This window comes from Phoca vitulina, unplaced genomic scaffold (genome assembly GCF_004348235.1).
Source record: "Phoca vitulina isolate PV1807 unplaced genomic scaffold, GSC_HSeal_1.0 scaffold34, whole genome shotgun sequence".
Taxonomy (NCBI): domain Eukaryota; kingdom Metazoa; phylum Chordata; class Mammalia; order Carnivora; family Phocidae; genus Phoca; species Phoca vitulina.
In genome coordinates this window covers 4,671,499-4,697,267 of record NW_022589737.1, presented here as the reverse complement: position 1 = coordinate 4,697,267, position 25,769 = coordinate 4,671,499, and the positions used below count along the sequence as shown (strand labels likewise).

Below are 25,769 nucleotides of genomic sequence, written 5' to 3'. Positions count from 1 at the left end.
GCCATATAATTGACATTTAACAATTTTTGCCATATAATTGACATTTAACAATTTTTTAACCAGCTCCAAATTTGTCTAACCGTATTAATATTGAGTTACCATTTTAAAATTCTATCCATGGGTATATCACAGAAGACTCAGCTACATGCTGGCTGTAGTTAAGTTTTGGTGTACCTTCTGCATTTGCCTGTTCGATCATTCTAGCAGCCTTAGTCAAAACCCCCCACCACCAAAAAAAGGGAAAATGATAAGGGCTTCTACTTAATTTCCTTGATTTATATTTGTATCTCTTATGCTGAATTCACCTAAGTTTTTAATGACTTAGATTTTTAATGACATTAGCAATTACTTATTCGCTTTCATCTTCTACTTTTAATAGTTTCAAAAGAATAATGCAAATATTACTGAAAATATGTTGTTTCCCTTTATCTCTAGAAGGATATATCCTATTTGAGATCTATTACTTTGCATTACTGCCATTTGAAGTAATTATAATAATAGATTTTCTGTTATTAAGCCATTCTTGTATTCCTGAAATAAATTCAAATCCAAAACATTGAGTTTCTTTCTAGGTGGTTAGTCTTGCATTCCTGGGATCTACCTCATCATGGTGTTTTCTTTTTTTTTAATCTATTGTTGGTCTCATTTTTCCAACTTTTTATATTCTACTTAAAATTACTGTTTTACACTTCAAGCAGAATATAGAAACCTTACCACCATGTAGGTTCCTTTATCTTTCTCCTTTAATACTGTTTTTATAAGCATTACATCTGCATTCATTGATCAGTGTTATAATTTTTGCTTTCACCTGGCACATGTATTTTAAAGAACTTAAGAGGAGATTAGTGATCTATTACATTTACCTAATCATTTATTATTTCTGTTGCTCTTCCTTTGTGCTAGAAGACCCATGTTTTACTCTGATACCATTTCCTTCTACAGGAAGAGCTTTTTTTTTTAGCATTTCTTTTAGAGCCCATTTACTGGTAACAGAGTCTCTTAATTTTTAAAAATCTGACTATGACCTTATTTTTATGTCATTTCTGAAGGATATTTTCACTTGATGTAGTTTTTTGTGTTGAGAGTTCTTTCAACATTTTATAAATGTCGTTCCACTGTCTTTTGGTCTTCTTGGTTTCTAATGAGAAATCCAGTCATTTCAATTCTTATTACTCTCTATATAATATGCCTTTTTTTTCTCTGGCAGCTCTCAGGATACTTCTTTTATATTGGTTGTAAACAGCTTGATTATGATGTGTTGTTTTGTGGTTTTCTTTGATTTTATTGTTTTATTTTTGCTGATCTGGAATCTTTAACATGTATCTTTTAACATATTTGTTATATTTTCATGAATTAGAGTTATTTCAAATAGGTTTTTTTCCTGTGACAGTGTTTCTTCTTGATGGGTATCTATGGGTCTGTTCATATTTTTCAATCTTTTAAAACATTTTAAATATATGCTCTTCATATTGCATAGTTTCTTTTTGTCTGTTAGGTTCACTGACTCTTTTCCTCTATCATTTCCATTCTGCTATTGAGCCAAGTCAGTAGTTTTTATTTCAGATACTACATTTTTCAGTTTTGAAATTTTTATTTGATCTTTTTGTATGGTTTACATTTTTCATCAAGGAATTTTTGTCTTTCCGTTGGTTTCAATATCTAATGCAGTGTGTTTATTCTATATAGCCGTTTTAAGGTCTTTGATTAGTCCAGCATCTGTTTCATTTCACATTTGGCATTTCTTGATTGTCTTTTCCTTTGGGAATTGCTCATATTTTACTGGTTTTGGTGTATCTAGTAATTTTGGATTACATCATGGACATTTTGAATATTGTGTTGTGAGACTGACTCCACTAACATCCTCTAGAGAATATTGACTTTTTTTTTGTCTTATCAGGCATCGGCCTGGTTGGGTTCAGATTGAACTTTCTTTCTGGACTTCCTTAGATGGTGGTTTTAGCATCAGTTCAGTTTTACAGCCTTTGCTATACTCTTATCTTTGTTAGGGATTTTGTACACACTGCTCTCAAAGGATACTTTTCCTGGTTTCTCTGACTGGAAGGGTGGAGTTGTCCAAGAGTTTTAGCCTCTGGTATTGCACATATTTTTTCCTGACTGGGCTACTGTTAGGTCTAAGTAGTGAGAGAAAAAATAAAAAAATAAGAAGGATTATCTCTACAATCTTTATATAACAGGGTCCTTTTTTAATTGTTTCTCTATTCAGAAGAAGGGTTTTCACTCAGGATCTTACGTGCCCATGCTACAGCTGAAATGGTGTCCGGTCTGTTCTTGGGCCATGTTGGAAGAGATCAAAGAGGGAAAAAAAAAATCTCTTGGCTCTTTTCCCCACATTCAAGGGGCAGTTTTCAAGTCCTTTGGCCAGAAAGTTGGACTTCCCTAAGAGTTTTGCTGACCCTACCTGTTACTTATATCCTGATTCAGCCTGTTCTTGGGTCAATCCAGGAAGTAACAGAGTGGGGGAAAACCAGAAGCACACTGCCACTGTATTAATCACTCTTCAGGTTTTGACTGTGCTTCCAAATCTACCTGCCTCATTAAATTTTCTAGAGCTCTCAAGTAGTTGCATGTTCATATTTTGTTTCATTTTGTTATCTTTAGAGTTTTTATTGTAAATAGTGGAAGAGGCTGGGAACTTCATGTTCTTTTTTTGAAATAAATTTTGCTGAATGTAGAATTCTGTGTTGACACTTATTTAAAAAAGCAATTGAAAGTGCTTAGTCCAAATGTTCTGCTTTTATTCTGTTTATTCCTGTGAATGTAATATATATTTTTTCCCTTTGGCAGCTATTAAGATTTTTTCTTTATCAGTGCTTTTTTTTCAGCCATTTGATTATGATAGGCCCTGTGTGATTTCCTAAGTGTTTATCAGACTTTGAATTTATGAAGTTTTCTGGATCAGTGTGTTTATAATCATCATAAAATTTGTAAATTTTTAATCTATTTTTTTCAAATGTTTTTTCTATTCCTCTTCTCCTTCTTAATCCCCCTCCTGCCATCCCCAGAGAGGTCATTTTCCTCTCCTTTTTTCACCTTCAGTTACATGTATGGTTTTGTTTTTTTTCCAGTTACATGTGTGTTAAATGGCTTTATATTGTTGCATAGTCACTGAGACTTTTTTTTATGGTCTTTTTCTTTCACACACAAAAACTAAAAACCAAACAATTTTTTGTCCATTGTTTTCTTGCTACTTCTTTAAATTCACTGATCTTTTCTTCTGCTGTGTCTATGTCCAGTTACCCTTTTTAAGTTAATTTATGAATAATTTACAGAATAAATAGTGAAAACCCACTTTATTAGAAATTTTAATAAGAATTTAAGCACAGCAAACCTCTTTATGTCAGGTAAATTTTGGTGCACAAACTTCATAAAAGATGAAAGAATATTGTTACACGTTATTTTAGCAAAATAAGATGATCTAGGTTGTTGCAAAATACTGTGTGATGAAGTCTTTTCAGTTGAATGAATGACTAGGGGAAAATATTTTCATTTTGTCCTTAAAAATATATTGTTCACTCATAATTTTTAAATTACACAGGATTCATCTAGGATATTATCAACCTGAGATGTCATTTACATGATCAGTTTCACCACATTTTTAGAGTCTAGAGTTAGAGTTAGCCCTTCCCCCTGCACCCCAAAAAGCCAATCTGTTCTCTGTATCAATGAGTTTGGTTTTTGTTTTTTTGTTTTTGGGGTTTCTTTTGTTTTTTAGATTTTACATATAAGTGAGATCATTTGGTATTTGTCTTTCTCTTTCTGACTTATTTCACTTAACATAATGCCTTCAAGGTCCATCCATGTTGTTGCCAGTGGCAGGATTTCATTCCTTTTTATGGCTGAGTAGTATTCTGTTATATATACATCTTCTTTGCAAATCTCCTCTTAAGTCATTTTAACTACTCATCCCATGTTATTCTTCCTTATTGCATCCTGTGGCATTGGCTATAATAACTCAGTTTTTCTGTTACAAATCATAGATAATATATTGTAAATTTGTTTATGATAGATATTAGGATTTGCTGTTTATTTTGCCTGGAATATGAAGACCCTTCTGATCCCCCAGTTTGTTTTTAAAATCATGCAGCTGAAATGTGTCACTAGAATTAAAAAATCCTGTCTGAAAACTGTGGCAGACAAAAGAGTAAGCTGGAAGTATAATATAGATGTCACCTATCTTTTGGTGTGAGAAATGCATGTTGTGATCTTCTAATTATGTTCTATTGCCATTTTAGCTTTTATTAATTCTGTAACCAATGTTATTTTTTTCCAATTCCCTGGGGAAGATTTTAGTTTGTGTTGAGGCAGATAATATAGTAGCTGATTTTGAAACCTGATTATAAGAGTATAATAATTCATATTTTGCAGAAAATTTTTTCTTATGCAGTAAAGTATTTGAATTAGGTGAATAGTTTTTCCTTATTCTTAGTAATCAAGACTCAAGTAAGTTATAGTTTTAAGAAGAGATTATTAGTATGTATTGCTGTTGGTTCAGTCAGCATAACCATTAAAATTATAATCTGCTTTTTAAAACCTATTTATACTAAGGGAATAGTCCTAAATCTTTTGTTTTTATTTTTTTTTTTAAGGCAAGAGGAGCCGATGTTCCAGAGATTCCTGGAGATCTTAGTCTTAAGACATGTGGCGGTACAGCCAGTATGAAGGTTAAACATGTGAAAAAGTAAGTATAATTTTACAGTGGGTTTTAAATGAGTTTTTATAAATGGGAGTCAGTTTTTTAGTTCTTAAAACTTTTCTTTAGATTTCTTACTAAATATGCTCTTACTGTCCATACATTAAATTATACTGTAAGCCTAAATTATGACTTAGCAATTAGTGGAATAGATTTGGAGATTATCTCCTTGTCTAAAAATATACTTTAATTTTGTTCTTGCAACAACTTTATGTCATTGGCTGTTAGATCGCATTTGTTCAGCAGGAACAATCCAAGTGTGTCTGTCTTGGTGCCCTTATTACATGCTCTCATTCATTTAGAAAAATCAACTTTTTTTTTTGAATTATGAGATTGCTATATCTCAGCTCTGCCTTTGAGAAAGCCTATTGGATGCTAGTAATTGACTCTTACATAAAATATCTGAAGGTATCATCCTATTTCAGTTTTCAACAGAAAAAACATTCCATACTTTCTCACTGAAGCCTGAATACCCCCACCATCCCATTAAGCTGGTATTAAAAAACAAAAACAGAAAAACCATCTTTTCACCTGGTAGAGGGTTAGGCAGCTATGTTTTCATTGTAAATAGAGAAAAGACAAAGATAAAAATATTCATTCTGCATCCAGACCCACTAATCCAGGACTGATGGGCTGCGACAACATTCACAGGTAAAATCTGGTTTTATATTTTGTTGGGAATGCTGCTTCTGATTAGAAGTTGGCTCTTCACAGTTTTCATAACATTCACTGAAATCGTAGATTTTCTATGGGCCTTGCCTTGGGTCAAGGATAGGAAAGTGTAGTCATGCTTTTTAATTTTTTTTTTTTTTTTTGGTTTTGATCTGTGCACTAAATGTAATTTTCGTTTGATTCACTGTATTTCTGGAAAGGTTTGTGTGGATATATGTGTGCTCATGCGCATGTGCTTATTAAATAGTTTTGCTTGCATGAGCTCTCCAACCCATTTTATTTTTTCCTTAGGCTTAGTAATTTTGAGTATTCCAGTATCTTGCATCTCACTTAGTTATTTCATGTACTTCAGGTTACCCTTCACTAAAGGTCACTTTCCGAAGATGGCTGAATGTGCACATTTCCATTATGAGAACGTTGAGTTTGGCAGCATACAGGTATATTTGAAATATTTCCTACATACTGAATTAAGATATATCTATATCTCTGTTCTTTTCTATCTTTTTTTAAATCTATGTACCTGAGAGGTAACACTTAGAAGTAGTTTTTTCTGTTGATGTCTTGGTGGTGGATTTAAAAACTTTTATTTTCTTCTGTTGACTAATACTTGATACCTGATGACTCCTTTCAAGTGGAAATAGTATAATAGGATCAGTATAAATCTCAGCATTTCTGTTAGATTCCTAGACAAAGTTTGCCATTGTTTTCTAGCATGAAGCATTCTAGTTATTCCCTGACTCTTATGTTGGGTCAGAGTAATGATGGTTAAATCAGAGTAGGAGTGAAGTGGGGTGGTGTGGGGGAGATGTACTAATGGAGGTTTTTTTCAATAATTTTTCTTATTGTGAGGTATAGTGTGTGTATAAATATATATATGTTTATAAACATATGCATGGGTGTATATATATATTATATATATATATATATATATATGTGTACATTTTAAAGCCCAGGCTAAGAGATAGAAATTTCCTGGGTGTCCTTACTCTGTTGCATTTGCCTTCTCTACCCTAAAGATTACTTATACCATGACTTTTATAATATTCATTATAATTTTTTATAGTTTTACTATCTATATCTCTAATCAATATGGTGTTTAGTTTGCCTGTTCTTGAACTTAAATAATTGGAATTATTCTAGTCCATTCAGCAAATACTTACTGAGCAAGCACTCTATACCAGGCGCTGTTGTAGGTGCTTTGGCTGTATTAGTGAGCAATAATCACAACCCAAACTGAAGACGCATTCTTAAAGAGCACAGAGGATGGCCAAGAAGATAAGAGCTATGGTAAAAAGGTAGAACGTGATAAGAAGGATCAGGGGCACTGGGGATAGGTTGAAATATCGAACCTTGGTAGGCTTCATTATTGAGTGTATTCTTTCTTCTTTCATTTAACATTGTGAAATTGATCCCTGCAGATGTCTGTTGTTACAGTTGGTTCAGTTTGTTACTGTATATTAATCTATAGCATGCATATGACACAAGTAATTTATCTGTTCTTTTTTGTTTGTTTGAAATAGGGGTGGTCAGTTTTGGCCCTTTGTGAACATTATTGTACCCATAACCTGGTGCATATATGCAGGAGTTTCTCATGGTATATACCTAGGAATAGAATTTCAGGGTTATAGCATATCCACATGTCCAGCTTTACTAAGTAAAGCCAAACTACTTTTAAAGTGATTTACGAATTTATACTCCCCTAAACAGTAAATGAGAGTTGCTATTCTACATCCTTGCCAACTCTTGGTTGTTTGATACTTGTTAATTTTTACCCATCTTATGGGGATGTAAGTCTCTCTCGTATTTTAATTTGCAGTCTCCTGATTTCTAATGCAGTTGAACATCTTTTCAAATGTTTATTGGGCATTTGAGATTTCTGTTTCTTAAAACTCTAGATCAGGTCTTTTGCTCATTTTGTTTTATAGATTTGCTTGTAATTTTCTTATTCATTCATGGGAATGCTTTATATATTTTAGATGTTCTTTCATGTTGCCTCTAGTCCTTTATTGTTTTTGTATATGAGCTGAAAACACTTTTCTCCCACATTGTGGCATGTTATTTCACTCTCTTTATGCTGCTCTCGTTGTACAGGCTTCATTTATTTTGTTCTTTATTTTATGTATTTTGTGTAGTTGTATGTCTGCAAAAACCTAGCTTGTAGTTTTTTTTTTTTTAAGATTTTATTTATTTATTTGACACGGGGAGAGAGAGAGAGAGTGTGTGTGCAAGCACAAGCAGTGGGGAGCAGCAGGCAGGGGAGAAGCAGGCTTCCCCCTAAGCAAGGAGCCTGATGTGGGGCTTGATCCCAGGACCCTGGGATCATGACCTGAGCCAAAGACAGCCACTTAACCGACTGAGTGACCCTGGTGCCCCAGCTTGTAGTTTTTCTGTCATATTAAAGATGTGTCTGAAGTTATGAAATTGTCTTATTTTTTTTCTGTAAGTTTCATAATTTTGACTTGAACATTGAGGTTACTTGGAATTCGTATTTATAGTGTGAAAAGAGTGATATTAAAAACCCCTAGTATGACAACCAGTCAGAATGGATATTAACCATAGCACTGGAGCTGAGTGCTTATGGCCTTCTCCTGTGTGATGCATTGCCCCTCTAATTGTATGGATCATTGGTGGTCCACTATTTCAGTATTTTCTGTGGTACCCACCAGTCTTTTTTGAAAGGAGTCTAGGGGCATCTGGGTGGCTCAGTCTGTTAAGCCTCTGCCTTCAGCTCAGTCATGATCCCAGGTCCTGGGATTGAGCCCTACGTCGGGCCCCCTGCTCAGCGGGGAGCCTGCTTCTCCCGCCCACTCCCCCTGCTTGTGCTTTCTCTCTGTCAAATAAATAAATAGAGATAGCACACAAGCAAGGGGAGAGGCAGAGGGAGAGGGAGAAGCAGGGCTCAATCCCAGGACCTAGCGATCATGACCCGAGCTGAAGGCAGGTGCTCAACCATCTGAGCCACCCAGGCGCCCCTAAATAAATAAAATCTTAAAAAAAAAGAAAGGAGTCTATTTTATTATTATTTAAAAATATGACTATATTAGAGTTCTCCGGTGTTACAGAACCAATTTATGTGTGTGTGTGTGTGTATGCATGTGGGGTCTGTGTGTGTGTGTATGTGTAGAGAGAGGGAGAGAGAGAGATTTATTTTAAGGAATTAGTTCATGTGATTGGAGATGTGGTTAAGTTCAAAATCTCCAGAATAGGCTGAAAAGCAAGGGAAGGGTTGATGTTGCAGTTTGAGTCCAAGGGCAGTCTGCTGATAGAGAGTGCTCTTCAAGGGAGGTTAGTTTTTTTTTTCTGTTAAAGACTTTCAGCTGATTGGATGAGGCCCACCCACATCATGGAGGACAATCTGCTTTACTCAGTCTACTGACTTAAATGTTAATCTCATCTAAAAAAAATAACTTCACAGAATTATTTGGAATAATGTTTGACCAGCAGTTAATGTATAAAATAAATAATCATAGTCCACTCTGCCAACTTGGCATTCCTTAAACTATACTGAGTCTCTAATAAGTAAGAAGGTCATGCTTATACCTAACATCATGATCAACTATTTTTCACAACCAAAAACATTCTAAGCATTTTACCAGAAGAGGATACAAAGTTCTTGAGTAATTTACTCTTCTTGATATCCTATAACTTAAATACTATAATGTAAAGTTAAAAATACCTACATAGCATGATATAAATCTTACATTAAATAAGGTGATAAGAGAGAAGAAAACAAAAAGTACCATGATATAAATCTTATATTACATAAGGTGGTAAGAGAGAAGAAAACAAAGATGTTTACTATGACACACACACACGCGCGCGCACACACACACACACGCACGTTCAGAGCAAAATAAGAAGGTAATACTCATGGCAATTATAGTCTTGGCTTGTGTAACTGGTCATGTGGCTGTAGCTGGTGTTATAACTGCCTTCTTCTGCTTCTCATTCTATATTCCCTTTGTCCTGAGCAAGAATCTCAGTTGGTTTTGGTTCTTTACCTGGTGGGATGATCCCTACCTTAATTCCAGGTCTGGCTATTAATAGCCCTGCCTGAATTGGGTTCTGGTAATCTCCCATTGTGTTCAGTGGCAGGGCAGTGATAGCAAGGGATGTCCTAAGGGAGCTCCAGTATTCCAGATGTGTTCTTCTTTAACCTCTATTTTAGAATAGCAGTCCAATTTCCCCTGAGTAGTCAGGATCAATCATCCCAGCTAACGCCAAAACTCACATCTTTGCCTATTGATTTAGAGTCATAAGGAGCCCAAAGTGCCTGGGTGGCAGGGTTACTTCCAGGTCAATGGAATTGTTATTTTGTCTTCTGGTGGAAGCATTCCTCCCTTTGGAACTAAGACGTCTAGGGTAGTAGAGCATACAGTTGTGGGGACAGGAAGCACAAATTTTGCTAGTAAGTCACTATGAGTCATATTGAGAGGTCTCATTCCAATTCCCACCCCTTATTCCTGGTTTCCCCAATCTGATTAGCTTTAAAGACACTAATGACTCTGTTTCCAATAGTAAAGAGAGGATGGATAGTCCATGGCATGATGGGGCAATAGAGATACACAAAATATCACCATTGGATACTTACAATCAAACACTTAATAGGAGATGAAGTTCTGGGTGACCATATATTTGAGATCTTTGAACATTTTCCCATACTGATGAGTAAATTGAAATTTTCATTTCCCTCATGATTAGTGATGTTGAACATTTTTTCATGTGTTCATTGTCCATTTGTATATCTTCTTTGGAGAAATGTCTGTTACCCATTTTTGAATTTTTTATTTTTTTATTGAGTTTTAGGACTTCTCTGTATAACCTATTTGTATCTTTTGATCTAAAGATAGTTTTCTTTTTTTTTTTTTAAAGATTTTATTTATTTATTTGACAGAGAGAGACATAGTGAGAGCAGGAACACAAGCAGGGGGAGTGGGAGAGGGAGAAGCAGGCTTCCTGTGGAGCAGGGAGCCCGATGTGGGACTCGATCCCAGGACCCTGGGATCATGACCTGAGCCGAAGGCAGATGCTTAACAACTGAGCCACCCAGGTGCCCTGATCTAAAGATAGTTTTCTGGATGGCATATAGGTAGATTATGTTTTTTAAATTCATTCTGTCATCTCTATCATTTTTTAATTGAAGTATAATTAACATGCAGTGTTGTTAGTTTCAGGTTTACAACATTTTGATTAAACAATTCTATACATTACTCAGTGCTCACCACTGTAAGTGTAGTAACCCTCTGTCACCCAACAGTGTTATTATAATATTGACTGTATTTCCAATGCTGTACTTCTCATTTTCATGACTTATTTTATAACTGAAAGTTTGTACCTCTTAATCACCTTTATCTATTTCACCTATTCCCCCCACCTACCTTCTCCCCTCTGGGCACCATCAGTTTGTTCTCTATATTTTAGAATCTGTTTGTTCATTTCTTTCTGTTTTTTAGATTCCACATATAAGTGAAATGATATGGTATTTGTCTTTCTCTGTCTGACTTATTTCACTTAGTTTACCAGCCTGTAGGTCCATCCATGTTGTTGCAAATGGCAAGACTTCATTTTTCTTTTTATTGTTGACTTATATTCCATTGTATGTATATATGTATGTGTATATATGTGTATGTGTATATATATAATTCATCTGTTGGTGGATAATTGGGTTGCTTCCATATCTTGTCTATTGTAAATAATCCTGCAGTAAATATAGGGTTACATATATCTTTTTCATTCGTACTTTTGTTTTCTTTGGGTAAATACCTAGTAGTAGAATTACTGGATCATATGGTATTTCTATTTTTAATTTTTTGAGGAGCCTCTGTACTGTTTTCCATGGTGGCTGCACCAGTTTGCATTCCCACCAACAATGTATAAGTGTTCTTTTTTTTTCATATTCTCACCAACCATTGTTATCTCTTGTTTTTTTTAAGAATATTTTATTTTTTATTTTTTAAAAATTTTATTTGAGAGAGAGAGAGTGCACGAGAAGGGGGGAGGGGCAAAGGGAGAAGCAGACCCCCCCACTGAGCAGGGAGCCTAACGCTGGACTCAATCCTAGGACCTTGGGATCATGACCTGAGCTGAAGGCAGATACTTAACCGACTGAGCCATCCAAGCACCCCTGATTTATTTATTTGAGAGAGAGAGCACCAAAGTGTGAGGGGCAGAGGGAGAAGGAGAGAGAATCTCAAGCAGACTGCCTGCTGAGTGTGGAGCCTGACTTGGGGCTTGATCCCATGCCCCCGAAATCATGACCTGAGCTGAAATCAAGAGTCAACCCTCTACTGACTGCGCCACCCAGGTGCCCCTATTTCCTGGGTTTTTGATTCTAGCCATTCTGACAGGTGTAAAGTGATATATCATTGTGGTTTTGATTTGCATTTCCCTGGTGATTAGTGATGTTGAGTATCTTTCCATGTGTCTGTTTGCTGTCTGTATGTCTTTTTTGGAAAAATGTCATTCGGGTCCTCTGCCCATTTTGTAATTGATTATTTGTTTTTTTAGTGTTGAGTTGTATAAATTCTTTATATATTTTGGGTCTTAATCCTTTATTACATGTATCATTTGCACGTATCTTTCCCCACTCAGTAGGTTGGCTTTTTGTTTTATTAATTGTTTCCTTCACTGCACAAAAGCTTTTTATTTTGGTGTTGTCTCAATAGTTTGTTTTTGCTTTTGTTTCCCTTGCCTGAGGAGACATCTAGAAAAATGTTGCTAAGATCTATGTCAAAAAAATTAATGCCCATATTTTCTTCTAGTTTTATAATTTCAGGTCTCACATTTAGGTCTTTAATCCATTTTTTATATATTATTATATATAATATATATATCCATTTATATATATATTTTTATATATTATTATATATATTATATATATCCATTTATATATATATATTTATTTAAATAACTCTTCAGAGTTTATTTTTGTATATGGTATAGGAAAGTGGTCCAGATAGGTTTATTTCTGGTTGTCCATTTGTAGTTGTTTTTGTGCCAGTACCATACTGTTTTGATTACCACAGCTTTGTCGTATGTCTTAAAATGTGGGATTGTGATGCCTTCAGCTATGTTATCTTTCTCAAGATTGATTGGCTGCCATCTCTGTCTTTTTTTTTTAAGATTTATTTATTAATGGGGAGAGGGGTAGAGGGAGAGAGAGAATCTCCTGTAGACTCCCACTGAGCATGAAGCTTGACTCAGGGCTGAATCTCATGACCCTGAAATCATGACCTGAGCTGAAACCAAGAGTCAGATGATTAACTGAGCCACCCAGGTGCCCCTATCATCTCTGTCTTTAGGTTGGAGAGTTTAATCCATTATATTAAAAGTAATTACTGAAAAGGAAGGACTTACTTCTGTCATTTTGCTATCTTTTTTCTGTATGTATTATAGATTTCTTATATTTCATTTTCTGCATTTCTGTCTTTTGCTTTTAGTTGATTTATTTTTAGTGAAATGTTTAAATTCCTTTCTCATTTCTTTTTGCATATAGTCTATAGTTTTCTTTGTGGTTACCATGGGATTACATTTAACATCCTAAAGTTATAATACTCTAATTTAAAATTATACTAGTTTAACTGCAATGACATACAAAAACTATGCTCCCTTATAGCTTGGTCCCCATCCCTTTCAGTTATAAATGTCTTACAATTACATCTTTATGTATTGTGTGTCCAAAAACATAAACTAATAATTCTTTTAAATGTATTAGCCTCTTAAATTATGTTGAAAACAAAATGTGTAGTTATAAACTGAAGTTGCAATACTAGCTTTTATACTTATAATTAAAAGGAAGTATTAATCTCTTAAGTCATGTTGAAAAAAATTGGAGTTACAAACCATTGTTACAGTAATACTGGTTTTTATGATAGCCCACATGTTTACGGGGGTCGAGTTACTGTCAAGTGTCCTTTCATTTCAACTTGCAGGACTCCTTTTAGCATTCCTCCTGGAGTCGGTATAATGATGGCGATCTTCCTTAGCTTTTATTTAACTGGGAATGTCTTAGTTTGCGTCTCACTTTTGAAGGGTAGTTTTGCTGGAGGTAGTATCCTTGGTTGACACTTTTATTCTTTTAGCAATTTGAATACATTGGCCCACTGCTTTCTGGCTTCCAGAGTTTCTGATAAGAAATCTGATAATCTTATTGAGGAGCCCTTGTGACTAGTCAACTATGTGACTAGTTGCTTCTCTTTTGCTACTTTTAAGATTCTCTTATTGTGCAGGCATGCCTTGTAGATGTTTTAGGATTGGTCCCAAGCCACCATAATAAAAGGATTATTGCAATAAAGTGAGTCAGATGAATTTTTTGTTTCCTAGTGTATATGAAGGTTACGTTTATACTGTAGTCTTTTAAGTGCATGATAGAATTGTCTAAAAAATGCACATACCTTAGTTAATACTTCATTGCAAAAATTGCTAACCATCATCTGAGCTTTCAGCAGGTCTTAATCATGGATCACAGATCACCATAACAAATATAATATTAATGAAAAATTTTGAAATATTGAATGAATTAACAAAATGTGACACAGAGACACAAATGAGCTAATGCTGCTGGAAAAATGGTACACATAGACTTACTTAATGCAGTGTTGCTACAAACCTTCAATTTGTAAAAATATACAATATCCAAGAAACACAATAAAATGAGGTATGCCTATATTTGGCTTCAGAAAGTTTGATTGTAATGTGTGTTGGTATGAGTCTCTTTGAGTTCATCTTACTTGGAGTTCATTAGTTTATATTCATGTCTTTAATCAAATTTGGGAAGTTTTCAGCTGTTATATCTTCATATATTATCTCTGCCCCTTTGTCTCTCTGTTTTCATTGAGACCTTCATAATGTATATGGGGTGGAGTTCCATAGGTCTCTTAGGCTCTTTGATGGTGTCACCTAGGTCCGTTAGACTCTGTTCACTTGTCTTCACTCTCTTCTTTCTGTTCCTCAGACTCAGTAATTTCCATTGTCATATCTTCAAGTTGGCTGATTCTTTCTTCTGTCTGTTCATATTTGCTCTTAATTTTCTTTTATGAAATTTTCATTGTAGTGATTATACTTTAAGGCACACAATCCTTTTTAATTCTTTTTTTAAAGTAATCTCTACACCCAATGTGGGGCTTGAACTTATGACCTCAAGATCAAGAGTCTTACGCTCCACCAACTGAGCCAGCCAGGCACCCCACAGTGCCTTTTTAGATCGTATATCTCTTTGTTGATATTTCCATTTTGTTCATTTCATCATTTTCTTGACATTCTCCACATGTTTCTTTAGTTTTTTGGGCACCTTGAAGATACTTGTCTTAAGTCTTTTTCTAGTAGATCCACCATCACTTCTGTTTTAGGGAGAGTTTCTGTTGATTTATTTTACCCTTTGAATGGGCCATACTTTACTGTTTCTTTGTATGCTTTGTGGTGGTTTGTTGATTCAAACAGGACATTTTAATGTAATAATGTGGTAATTATGGAAATGAGTTCTTACTCCCCTTCCCCAGGGTTTGCTATTTTTTATTTTTCTTGTTCTTCTTTTCCTCCCTCCTTCTTCCTTCTTTCTTCTTCATTATTGTTTTAGGTCTACTCAGTGCCAAGGATTAGCCTGAGGTGAAAACTGGAGGTCTTCTCAGATATTCTCTGAGCCTATGCCTTCCCTAGTCATATGATACTTTCTAATTTTTCCCATATATTCAGTTCCTCTTGAATGTTCTAGTCTAAAGTCTGGCTTCCTTGGAGGGGAAACAGAAAAATGAAGGAGGAAAAGGGTATAGGCCTTTTAAATTTCTTGGAAGTGGCTTCAGCTGTTAGGTGCTTGCAACAACATGGGGAGGTATAACAGCAGTGGTCATCCACCTGTTTATTTGCACTTCTGAGATCAGAAGGAGCAATTAGGGATCAGAGCACAGATTCTTTGATATTTGTAGGACAAGGTCTTTTTGCCTACCCTAAGCTGATTGATGCTGCTCCTTCAATGCATGTATGGTTGCCTTGAATGCTGAGGGATTGGGGATGATTAGCTGCTACTCTGCTAAGAGCTGAAATGGACTGAAATTAGCTGCAATTTACTATCCAGACCTTTGCCTGGAAGTTGCAGGCCTTCAGTAGACTCCAGAGTTAAAAATAATTGCATCAGACAGATTCTGCCAGATCTGCCATCTAGACAACTGTTGCCTAGATGGGATATTCCTGATGCTTTCCTACTCCACCATTTTCCTGGAATCCTTAATTATTTTATTTATAGATTTTATTTATTTGAGAGAGAGAGAGAGAAAGAGAAAGAGCACGAGCGGGGAGAGGAGCAAAGGGAGAGGGACAAGCAGACTCCATGCTGAGCTCGGAGCCTGACATGGGGCTTGATCTCAGGACCCTAAGAACATGACCTGAGCCGAAATCAAGAGTCAGATGCTTAACCAACTGAGCCACTCAGGTGCCTTGAATCCTTACTTATTTTTAATATAAGATTGACAATATGTTCTGAGGAGAAAATAAGTATGAAAACCTTGTTACATGTGTCTGGAATAGGTCATCAGCTTTATGCTTGACAGCTCTATTATATCCCATTAGGTTATTCATACTGCCTGTTGACTCAGTTGTTGTTTTTTAATGTCTCAAATGTGGGACAGTCTGTAGTTTGCATACTTTCTTTTTTTCACTCTGATCTTAGGAATTTCTCCTAGATTTATGGATTTCTTTTGTTTGTATTTCTAGCTCTTTCTACTCCTCACATACTAAAAATATGTAACTGCAGGAACCCATTGTGTCCCAGAAGATGTCACTGAACACTGAAGTTTTTAAATCCAGACAAAGTTATGTTTAAGACTTTCAGTTATAAAATGAAAATAAGTTTTCTTAATCTGATGTTATCAATTCTGATTTTCAATTTTATTTAGACTGTGAAACATGATTGCTTATGAAATAATTTAGATATAAGGGTTCATTTGGGCCAGTAATTTTATTATCATATAACATACAGAGGAAATTTTCATGATCTCTCCTTTGAATTCTAGTGTTGCGTAGCTGACTGCTCAGCATCTTCACGTGGATGACTAATCAACATCTCAAATTTAGCATGCCTAGAACAGTCTCCCCTCAAACCTGCTCCTCTTGCTGTCTTGTCCATGTTGGTAAATAGTAAAACCTGTCTTTCGAGTTCCTAAGACCAGACAGAACCTTGGAGCCATCTTGGACTTCTCTCTTTTTGTTAACCTCATATTCAGTGTGTCGGCAAAATTCTTGGCTCTATATTTAAAATAAAAAAAAAAAAAATTCTATCTTTAAAATAAATAAAATAAAATTTAAAATAACTGAAATCTGACTACACTTACCTGTTTCTCTTCTATCTACTGTAGTCATTTTAGGGGGATTATTTCAATAGCCTTTTTTGGCATAATGCAAGAATGAGTCTTTTAAATATAAGTCAGATCATGTCACTTTTTCAAAACCCTCCAGTTACTTCTCATCTTCTTCATAGTAAAAGTCAAATTTCTTAACATTTCCTATAAAGATTTACCAGATCTGCCCTTAAGCTCTTTGACCTCATCTCTTACTTCTTTTACTTCTCCTTCCCTGAGACATAGTGTTCGGGCTACAGTTGGTCTTCCTCCAGTATATAGTCTCCCTTCTCAGGACCTTTGGACTTTTCTGTTTCTTCTCCTTGGAAAGCTCTTCTCCCTGGATAGCACATAACTTACTACCTTCCCCTCTTTGAATACTTGCTGAAATGTTATCTTCTCAGAGAGAGTGTACTTTCTCTACAGAAAATTGCAGCCCCTGGTCACCAACGTTCCTTATCTCTCTCCCATAATTTATTTTTCTCCATAAAACCACTGTCTGGCATGTTAATTATCTTATTATTTATTCTGTTTTTCCACCTCAGCATCTAGAATAATGCCTGATACATAAAAATGATTTGATGAATATTTATTGAATGAATGGACAAATGAATTTATGTTTGAAAAATAAAATTTGCTTTAAAAATGCCTTTTTAGGGGCTCCTGGATGGCTCAGTCGTTAAGCGTCTGCCCTCAGCTCAGGTCATGATCCCAGGGTCCTGGGATTGAGCCCCGCATCGGGCTCCCTGCTCAGCAGGAAGCCTGCTTCTCCCTCTCCCACTCCCCCTGCTGTGTTCCCTCTCTCGCTGTGTCTCTCTCTGTCAAATAAATAAATAAAACCTTTAAAAAAAATAAAAATGCCTTTAAAGTATTTTGGTTCTTTTCAACATTTAAATATTGCTCTTATATGATAAGAATATATTCTTTATATCATGAGTATATATATATAAAATGAAACATCAAATGAAATGAATGATGATATGTAAAAATGCAAGTTAAAATTCCCTTTATGCTCTCTCTCTCGTTAATTATTATGTGTCTGTCTAGAATTCTTTATAAAATATATAGCAGTATCTCTTGATACAGCTCTAGCTATAAGCGTCTATCCAGCTATCTATAACTGTTAAAAATATAGATGGGTTGCCTCTATAAATACTGCTTTGAAAGTTGCTTTTCTACTTGAAAGTGTATCTTGGATATATTTTTTATTTCAGTAATTTGGATTTATCTCATTATTTTCAGTTATGTCGTATTTCATTTTATTATTATACCATAATTTATTTAATCAGTTCCTTATTGATGGATATCCTAGATTTTATTGATGTGAGTATATGCATTAAATAAAATCATATTAGATGATTAGTTGGGTCAAGGGTATATGCATTTAAAATATTGACAATTGTTTCTAAGTTTATTTTTGAAATTTGCCAATATATGCAAGTTGTATATATCACTCATGATTTCCACTTGATTTATTTTTATTTATTTTTTGGTATTCCAAATTATAAACTCTTTGGGGGGATATGTCTCACTTGTTGTTTCTGCAGAACTCAGCACAGTCTTTCAGTAGCAGGGGCTCAGTAGTGCTCTTGAATGGAAGATATATCTTTGTGATGTTTCTTGTTAGATATGCTGGGGAGTCAGTTATTTAACAAACATTTATTGTGTATTGGTAGTGTTTTGGCAGCATACTGTATTTTGTAAGGATTAAAAAAAAGTAGGACAACATTATTCTTTGAGATGTTTATACTTAAATGGAAGACTAAAGGGGTGCCTGGTGGCTCAGTCATTAAGCGTCTGCCTTTGGCTCAGGTCATGATCCCAGGGTCCTGGGATCGAGCCCCGCATTGGGCTCCCTACTCAGCGGGAAGCCTGCTTCTCCCTCTCCCACTCCCCCTGCTTGTGTTCCCTCTCTCGCTGTGTCTCTCTCTGTCTAATAAATAAAATCTTTAAAAAAAAATGGGAGACTAAAATATGAAAGGATAATTATATATATTAGAATCAAGACATGCTACCTTGCGGTTAATTTCATGTCTTCATTTATTTGTACATGTATATATATTCAACAAATATGGCAAAATTAACTGTTTTGAAGCATCAGAAAATGCTATGCAGAGATGTTGTTTGATATTTTAAAGGAGAGTAGAAATTCTCTTAGTAGAGATTGGGGCATCATGAATAAAGGCCAAGTCTCAAAAGACTATGTATTCATCACATCATCATTTATAGTAAAAAGTTAGAAGTAATACAAATGTGGGGTGCCTGGCTGGCTCAGTTGTGACTCTTGAAGAGCTCGTGTCTCGATCTCGGAGGTGTGATTCAAGCCCCACATTGAGTGTAGAGATTACTTAAATAAATAAACTTAAAAAAATAAAAGAAAAGAAGTAATACAAATGTTTAGAAGTTGGAATGGGTTATGTAAATTATGGATTATTCATACAGGGAAATCCTATGCAGTTACTTAAAAATCATGTAGAATATTTACTTAAGTGGAAACAATACTTTTGCTATATTGATAAAGAGTTTGAACAGAGCAAGATACTGTTTCTGTAAGAAAAAAACTTAGATGTAAGTTTAAAATAATTGGAAGAACTTATAGGAAAAAGATAATAGTTATAATTTTTGAAAGAATGCTTTAGTAATAGAAAAATGACTTCCATTTTTATAGCTTAGAGCAAAGCGTTGTGATTTTTTTTCTCATACATGTTTTTTGTAAAATAGAATGTTTTACAAAAGTTTCTCCCTCATTTTGAAGGACAGAGTAGTTCTTAAATCATGTGTTCCACCCTTTGAGAGAATAGGCACTGAGCATCCTCAAACATTCCTTTGTTTCTGATTTAATTTGTACCTGTTAAAATAATTCTCAAGCCCATGTATATTTTTTCTGGTGGTTTGGCAAGACATACGCTTTAGATTGCACAGATGTGTTCAAATCCTATTTCAAGTCATTTTTAGCAGACCTTACCCAAATTATCTGACTTTCCTGTTGAAATCTCAGTTCAATATCTTCAATTGTAACCTGTGGTGAAAGGTGGCATTGTCCTGTTGAGGAGAAATTATTCTAATGTGGTATAGAATGGGTGTGTCCAGCTGTTGGTATGTTCTCATTGTGCCATACTGTCTTCACCACTAGGGAGCTTGCCAGTTAGTCTTGTTTCCCTTGTCTTCATACTAAAAAGATGACAGCTGAGGTTCCTTCTAGCTAATATGTTCTGGATGAACTCTGAGCTTGATTTAAGTGACCTGGGGATGTGACAAGGCAAAGGGGAGAAAGGATATAATAACAAAGGCAAGAGAGGGTGTATCATGTCATGTCCTTACTTTAGTCTACTTTTATAGAGCAAGAATAAGCTATCTTTAAAAGTTAATACAAAGAATTACTCTGGTCATAGAAGTAGATTGTTGAAATATCTTTTTATTCGTGGGACACAATCTACTGACTTAAATATTTTAAAAATAAATTCCATTTTTACTCCATTAAGAGTTGACGATTTTTGTGTCTATATTCATTAGTGATGTTGACCTATATATTGTACTTGTCCACTAGCCTGAGTTTGGAGCACTTCATTTTAAAAATAAATACCCTGGAAGTTTGTAGAAATGGGAATTTTTGAAGGTTTAGTAGAATTTTCCTGTTAAAACCTTTTTTGGCCTGGTTTCCATTCTAGGGCTTAATCTTTAATTACCATTTTAATTTATAATTTGATTATTGGTCTAGACCGGTTCTTTTGTGTCTCCTTTGGCCAGTTTTTATCATTTATATTTTCTTAGAAAATTGTCCATTTTATGTAGGTTTTCAAATTTGTGGGTATAAATTGTACACAAGATATTCTTGAAGGTTGGTCTTACTAGGAAATCCTCCCTCCCTTCTCCTGTCTCTCCTTTCTTTCCTTGCTTCCTTCTTTCTCTCTGCCTTTCTCCATTCGTCTTTTCTTCTTTTTCTCCCTCCCACTCTTCCTTCCTCTTTTACTATGAATTCCTGAGCATACTTTTTACTCTTTCACATTTTTGGGGGTTTACTATTTTGTCACTTTTCTTGTTTCTTGAATTCAAAGTTTAGTTCTTTCTTTTTTTTTTTTTTCTTGGAAAAAAGTTGTGAATAACCAATATGTATGCACTTGCTTGATGTTGGAAAACTAGTATTATCATAAATCAACTTTGTCAGATATTAATATTATTTTATATATGCTCTTCTTGAGAGAAATAAAATTCTGTAGGTATTGTTGATACTCATTTTCAGCCACTGTTTTAAAAAGTGCATTAAAGTTTGGACATTTTTCCACTAAATAGTGCTTTGAACAAATCCTGCAGGTTTTGGTATATAAGTGTTATATTATGTTTTGTTTAGAATAATTGAAACCCCCCCAAAAAGATAAGAGAAGCAATTTTTAGAAAGGGCTTCTTGTTTTAAACTACATGTAGTTTAAGTTCTGTTTTTTAGTTATAAAGACTTTATTATTTTTTTAATTTATTTACATTTTAGTTAACATATAGTACAATATTGGTTTCAGGAGTAGAATTCAGTGATTCATCACTTACATACAACACCCAGTGCTCATCATAACAAGTACCCTCTTTAAATACCCATCACCCATCTAACCCATCTGTCACCCACCTTCCTCCATCAACTTCCAGTTTATTCTCTATCTTTAAGGGTCTCTTATGGCTTGTTTCTCTCTCTCCTTTTTTTCTTTTCTCCCTTCCCATATGTTCATCTCTTTTCTGTGTTAAATTCCATATATGAGTGAGATCATATGGTATTTGCCATTCTCTGACTTACTTCACTTAGCATAATATACTCTAGCTCCATCCACGTTGTGGCAGATGGCAAGGTTTCATTTTTTGATGGCTGAGTAATATTCCATTATATATATATATATATATATATATATATATACACACACACACACCACATCTTCTTCATCCATTCATCAGTCAGTGGACATTGGGGCTCTCTCCATAGTTTGGCTATTGTTGATAATGCTGCTATAAACATTGGGGTGCATTTGAATCTACATTTTTGTAATCCTTTGGGTAAATACCCAAAGTAGTGCAATTGCTGCATCTTGGGGTAGTTATATTTTTAACTTTTTGAGGAACCTCCAAACTGTTCTCCAGAGTGACTGCACCAGTTTGCATTCCCACCAGCAGTGCAAGAGGTTCCCCCTTCCTCTGCACCCTTACCAACACCTGTTGTTTCTTGTGTTGTTAATTTTAGCCATTCTGACCTGTGTGAGGTGGAATCTCATCCTGGTTTTGATTTGTATTTCCCTGATGATGAGTGATGTTGAACATCTTTTCATTTGTCTGTTAGACATTTGGATGTCTTCTTTGGAAAAGTGTCTGTTCATGTCTTTTGCCCATTTCTTAAGTGGATTATTATCATTTTTTGGGGGGGGTGTTGAATTTGATAAGCTCTTTATAGATTTTGGATACTAACCCTTTATCAGATACATCATTTGCAAATATCTTCTTCCATTCTGTAGGCTGCCTTTTAGTTGTGTTGATTGTTTCCTTTGCTGTGCCAAAAGCTTTTTATCTTGATGAAGTCCCAGTAGTTCATCTTTGCTTTTGTTTCCCTTGCCCTCAGTGACACGTCTAATAAGAAATTGCTACGGCAGGGGTCAAAGAAGTTTCTGTCTGTGTTCTTCTCTAGGATTTTGATGGTTTCCTGTCTCACATTGAGGCCTTTCATGGATTTTGAATTTATTTTTGTGTATGGTATAAGAAAGTGGTCCAGTTTCATTCTTTTGTATGTAGCTGTCCAGTTTTCCCAACACCATTTGTTGAAGCAACTGTCTTTTTTCCATTGGATATTCTTATCTGCTTTGTTGAAGATTAGTTGACATATAGTTGTGGGTCCATTTCTGAGTTCTCTATACTGTTCATTAGTCTATGTGTCTGTTTTTGTGCCAGTACCATTATGTCTTGATGACCATAGCTTGTAATATAGCTTGAAATCCAGAATCGTGATGCCTCCAGCTTTTCTTTTTCAAGATTGCTTTGGCTATTCAGGGTCTTTTGTGGTTCCATGTAAATTTTAGGATTGTTTGTTCTAGCTCTGTGAAAAATGCTGGTGGTATTTTGATAGGGATTGCATTAAATGTATTGTTTGGGTAGTCTAGACATTTTAACAATGTTTGTTCTTCCAATCCATGAGCATGGAGTGTTTCTCCATTTCTTTGTGTCCTCTTCAGTTTCCTTCATAAGGGTTCTATAGTTTTCAGAGTACAGATCTTTTACCTTTTTAGTTAGGTTTATTCCTAGGTATCTTATTGTTTTTGGTGCAGTTGCAAATGGGATTGATGCCTTGATTTCTTTTTCTGCTTTTTCCTTATTGGTGTATAGAAATGCAACAGATTTCTGCACATTGATTTTATATCCTGCAACTGCTGAATTCATGTATTAGTTGTAGCAATATTTTGATGGAGTCTTTTGGGTTTTCTACATTGAGTATCATGTCATTAGCAAATAGTGAAAGTTTGACTTTTCCCTTGCCAATTTGGATGCCTTTAATTTTTTTGTTGTCTGATTGCTGAGGCAAAGGCTTCCAGTACTATGTTAGTGTGGTGAGAGTGGACATCCTTGTCTTGTTCCTGACTGTAGGGGAAAGTCGCTCTCAGTTTTTCACCATTGAGGATGATATTAACTGTGGATCTTTCGTATATGACCTTTATGATGTTGAGGTATGTTGCATCTATCCCTACTTTGTTGAGGGTTTTTAATCAAGAAAGGATGCTGTACTTTCTCAAATGCTTTTTCTGCATCTATTGACAGGATCAAATGGTTCTTATATCTTTTATTAATGTGGTGTATCACATGATTTGGAAATATTGAACCACCCCTGCAGTCCAGGAATAAATCCCACTTGATCATGGTGAATAAATCTTTTAATGTACTGTGGAATTCGATTTGATAGTATTTTATTGAGAATTTTTACATCCATGTTCATCAGAGGTATTGGCCTGTAATTCTCCTTTTTAGTGGGGTCTTTGTCTGGTTTTAGAATCAAAGTAATGCTGGCTTCATAGAATGAGTTTGTAAGTTTTCCTTCCATTTCTATTTTTTTGAACAGTTTGAGAAGAATAGGTATTAACTCTTCTTTAAATGTCTGGTAGAATTCCCCTGGGAAGCCATCTGGCCCAGGACTTTTGTTTGTCAGGAGATTTTTGATTACTGATTTAATTTCTTTGCTGGTTATGGGTGTGTTCAAATTTACCATTTCTTCCTGTTTCAGTTTTGGTAGTTTGTAGGTTTCTAGGAATTCATCCATTTTGCCAGGTTGCCTAGTGTGTTGGCATATAATTTTTCGTAGTATTCTTTTATAATTGTTTGTATTTATGTGGTGTTGGTTGTGATCTCTCCTCTTTCATTCATGATTTTATCTATTTGGTCCTTTCTCTTTTCTTTTTGATAGGTTTGGCTAGGGGTTTATCAATTTTATTAATTCTTTTGAAGAACCAGCTCATGTTTTTTGTTTGATTCTATAGCCTTTATTTCTGCTCTAATCTTTATTGTTTCCCTTCTTCTGCTGGTTTTAGGCTTTATTTGCTGTTCCTTTTGTAGCTCCTTTAGGTGTAAGGTTAGGTTGTACATTTGAAACTTTTCTTGCTTCTTGAGGTAGGCCTATATTGCAGTATACTTCTATCTTAGGACTGCCTTTGCTGCATCCCAAAGGTTTTGGACAGTGTCTTCATTTTCATTTGCTTCCATGTATTTTTTAAATTTCCTCTTTAATTTCCTGGGTAACACATTCATTCTTTAGTTGGATGTTCTTTAACCTCCATGTGTTTGTGGTTTTTCTAAATTTTTTCTTGTGGTTGACTTCAAGTTTCCTAGTGTTGTGGTCTGAAAACATGCGTGGTATGATCTTGATCTTTTTGTACTTGATGAGGGCTGATTTGTGACCCAGTACATGATCTATTCTGGAGAATGTTCATGTGCATTCTGCTGCTTTAGTTTGAAATGTTCTGAATATATCTGTTAAGTCCATCTGGTCCAGTGTGTTATTCAAAGCCATTGTTTCCTTGTTGATTTTCTGCTTAGATGATCTGCCCTTTGCTGAAAATGGGGTGTTAAAGTCCCCTGCTATTATTGTATTATTATCAACGAGTTTCTTTATGTTTATTCCTAATTGATTTATATATTTGTGTGCTTCCAAGGTGGGGGCATAAATATTTACAGTTATTAGATCTTGTTGATGGATAGACCTCTTAATTATGATATAATGCTCTTCTTCATCTCTTATTACAGTTTTTGTTTTAAAATCTACTTTGTCTGATACAAGTATGGCTACTCTGGCTTTCTTTTGACGTCCATTAGCATGATAGATGGTTTTCTATCCCCTCACTTTAACTCTGCTGGGGTCTTTAGGTCTACAATGAGTCTCTTGCAGGGAGCATATAGATTGATCTTTTTTTTTTTTTTCTTAATCCATTCTGATACCCTATGTCTTTTGATTGGAGTGTTTAGTCCATTTACATTCAGAGTGATTATTGAAAGATATGAATTTAGCATTGTGTTACCTGTAGAGTTGGTGTTTCTGGTGATGTTCTCTGGTCCTTTCTAATCTTTGTTGCTTTGGTCTTTTTTTCTCCACTCAAAGACCCCCCCCCCCCCCCCTTAAATTTTTTTAGCAGGGCTCGTTTACTCGTCGTGAATGCCTTTAGTTTTTGTTCGTCTGGGAAACTCTTTATCTCTCCAATTCTGATTGAGAGCCTTGCTGGATAAAGAATTCTTGGCTGCACATTTTTCCAATTCAGCACTTTGAATATTTCCTGCCATTCCTTTCTGCCCTGCCAAGTTTCTGTGGACAGATTCTTACGAACCTGATCTGTGTTCTCTTGTGGGTTAAGGACTTGAATTTTCCCCTTGCTGTTTTCAGGATCCTTTCTTTGTATGTTTTGTGAATTTGACTATGATATGCCCTGGTGATGTTCAGCTTTTGTTCAATTTAATGGGAGATCTGTATGCTTGTTGGATTTTGATATGTGTGTCCTTCCACAGATGAGGGAGGTTTTCAGCTATAATTTGTTTGAATAAAACTTCTGCCCCTTTTT

General features: G+C 35.1%; 1 protein-coding gene across 7 annotated transcripts in view; it reads left to right on the top strand.

Moving 5' to 3' along the window:
• ARHGAP32 (Rho GTPase activating protein 32) overlaps positions 1–25,769 on the top strand; it is a 311,240-nt gene that overhangs the window by 131,440 nt on the left and 154,031 nt on the right. For 5 of the 7 annotated variants that reach the window (XM_032426186.1, XM_032426183.1, XM_032426184.1 and 2 more), the window contains 3 exons: positions 4,608–4,699; positions 5,321–5,362; positions 5,736–5,820. In XM_032426186.1, coding sequence (XP_032282077.1) covers positions 4,608–4,699; positions 5,321–5,362; positions 5,736–5,820 — 219 coding nt within the window. The remainder of the gene's footprint in view (positions 1–4,607; positions 4,700–5,320; positions 5,363–5,735; positions 5,821–25,769) is intronic. The other 2 variants (XM_032426187.1, XM_032426181.1) reach the window with 1 other exon arrangement.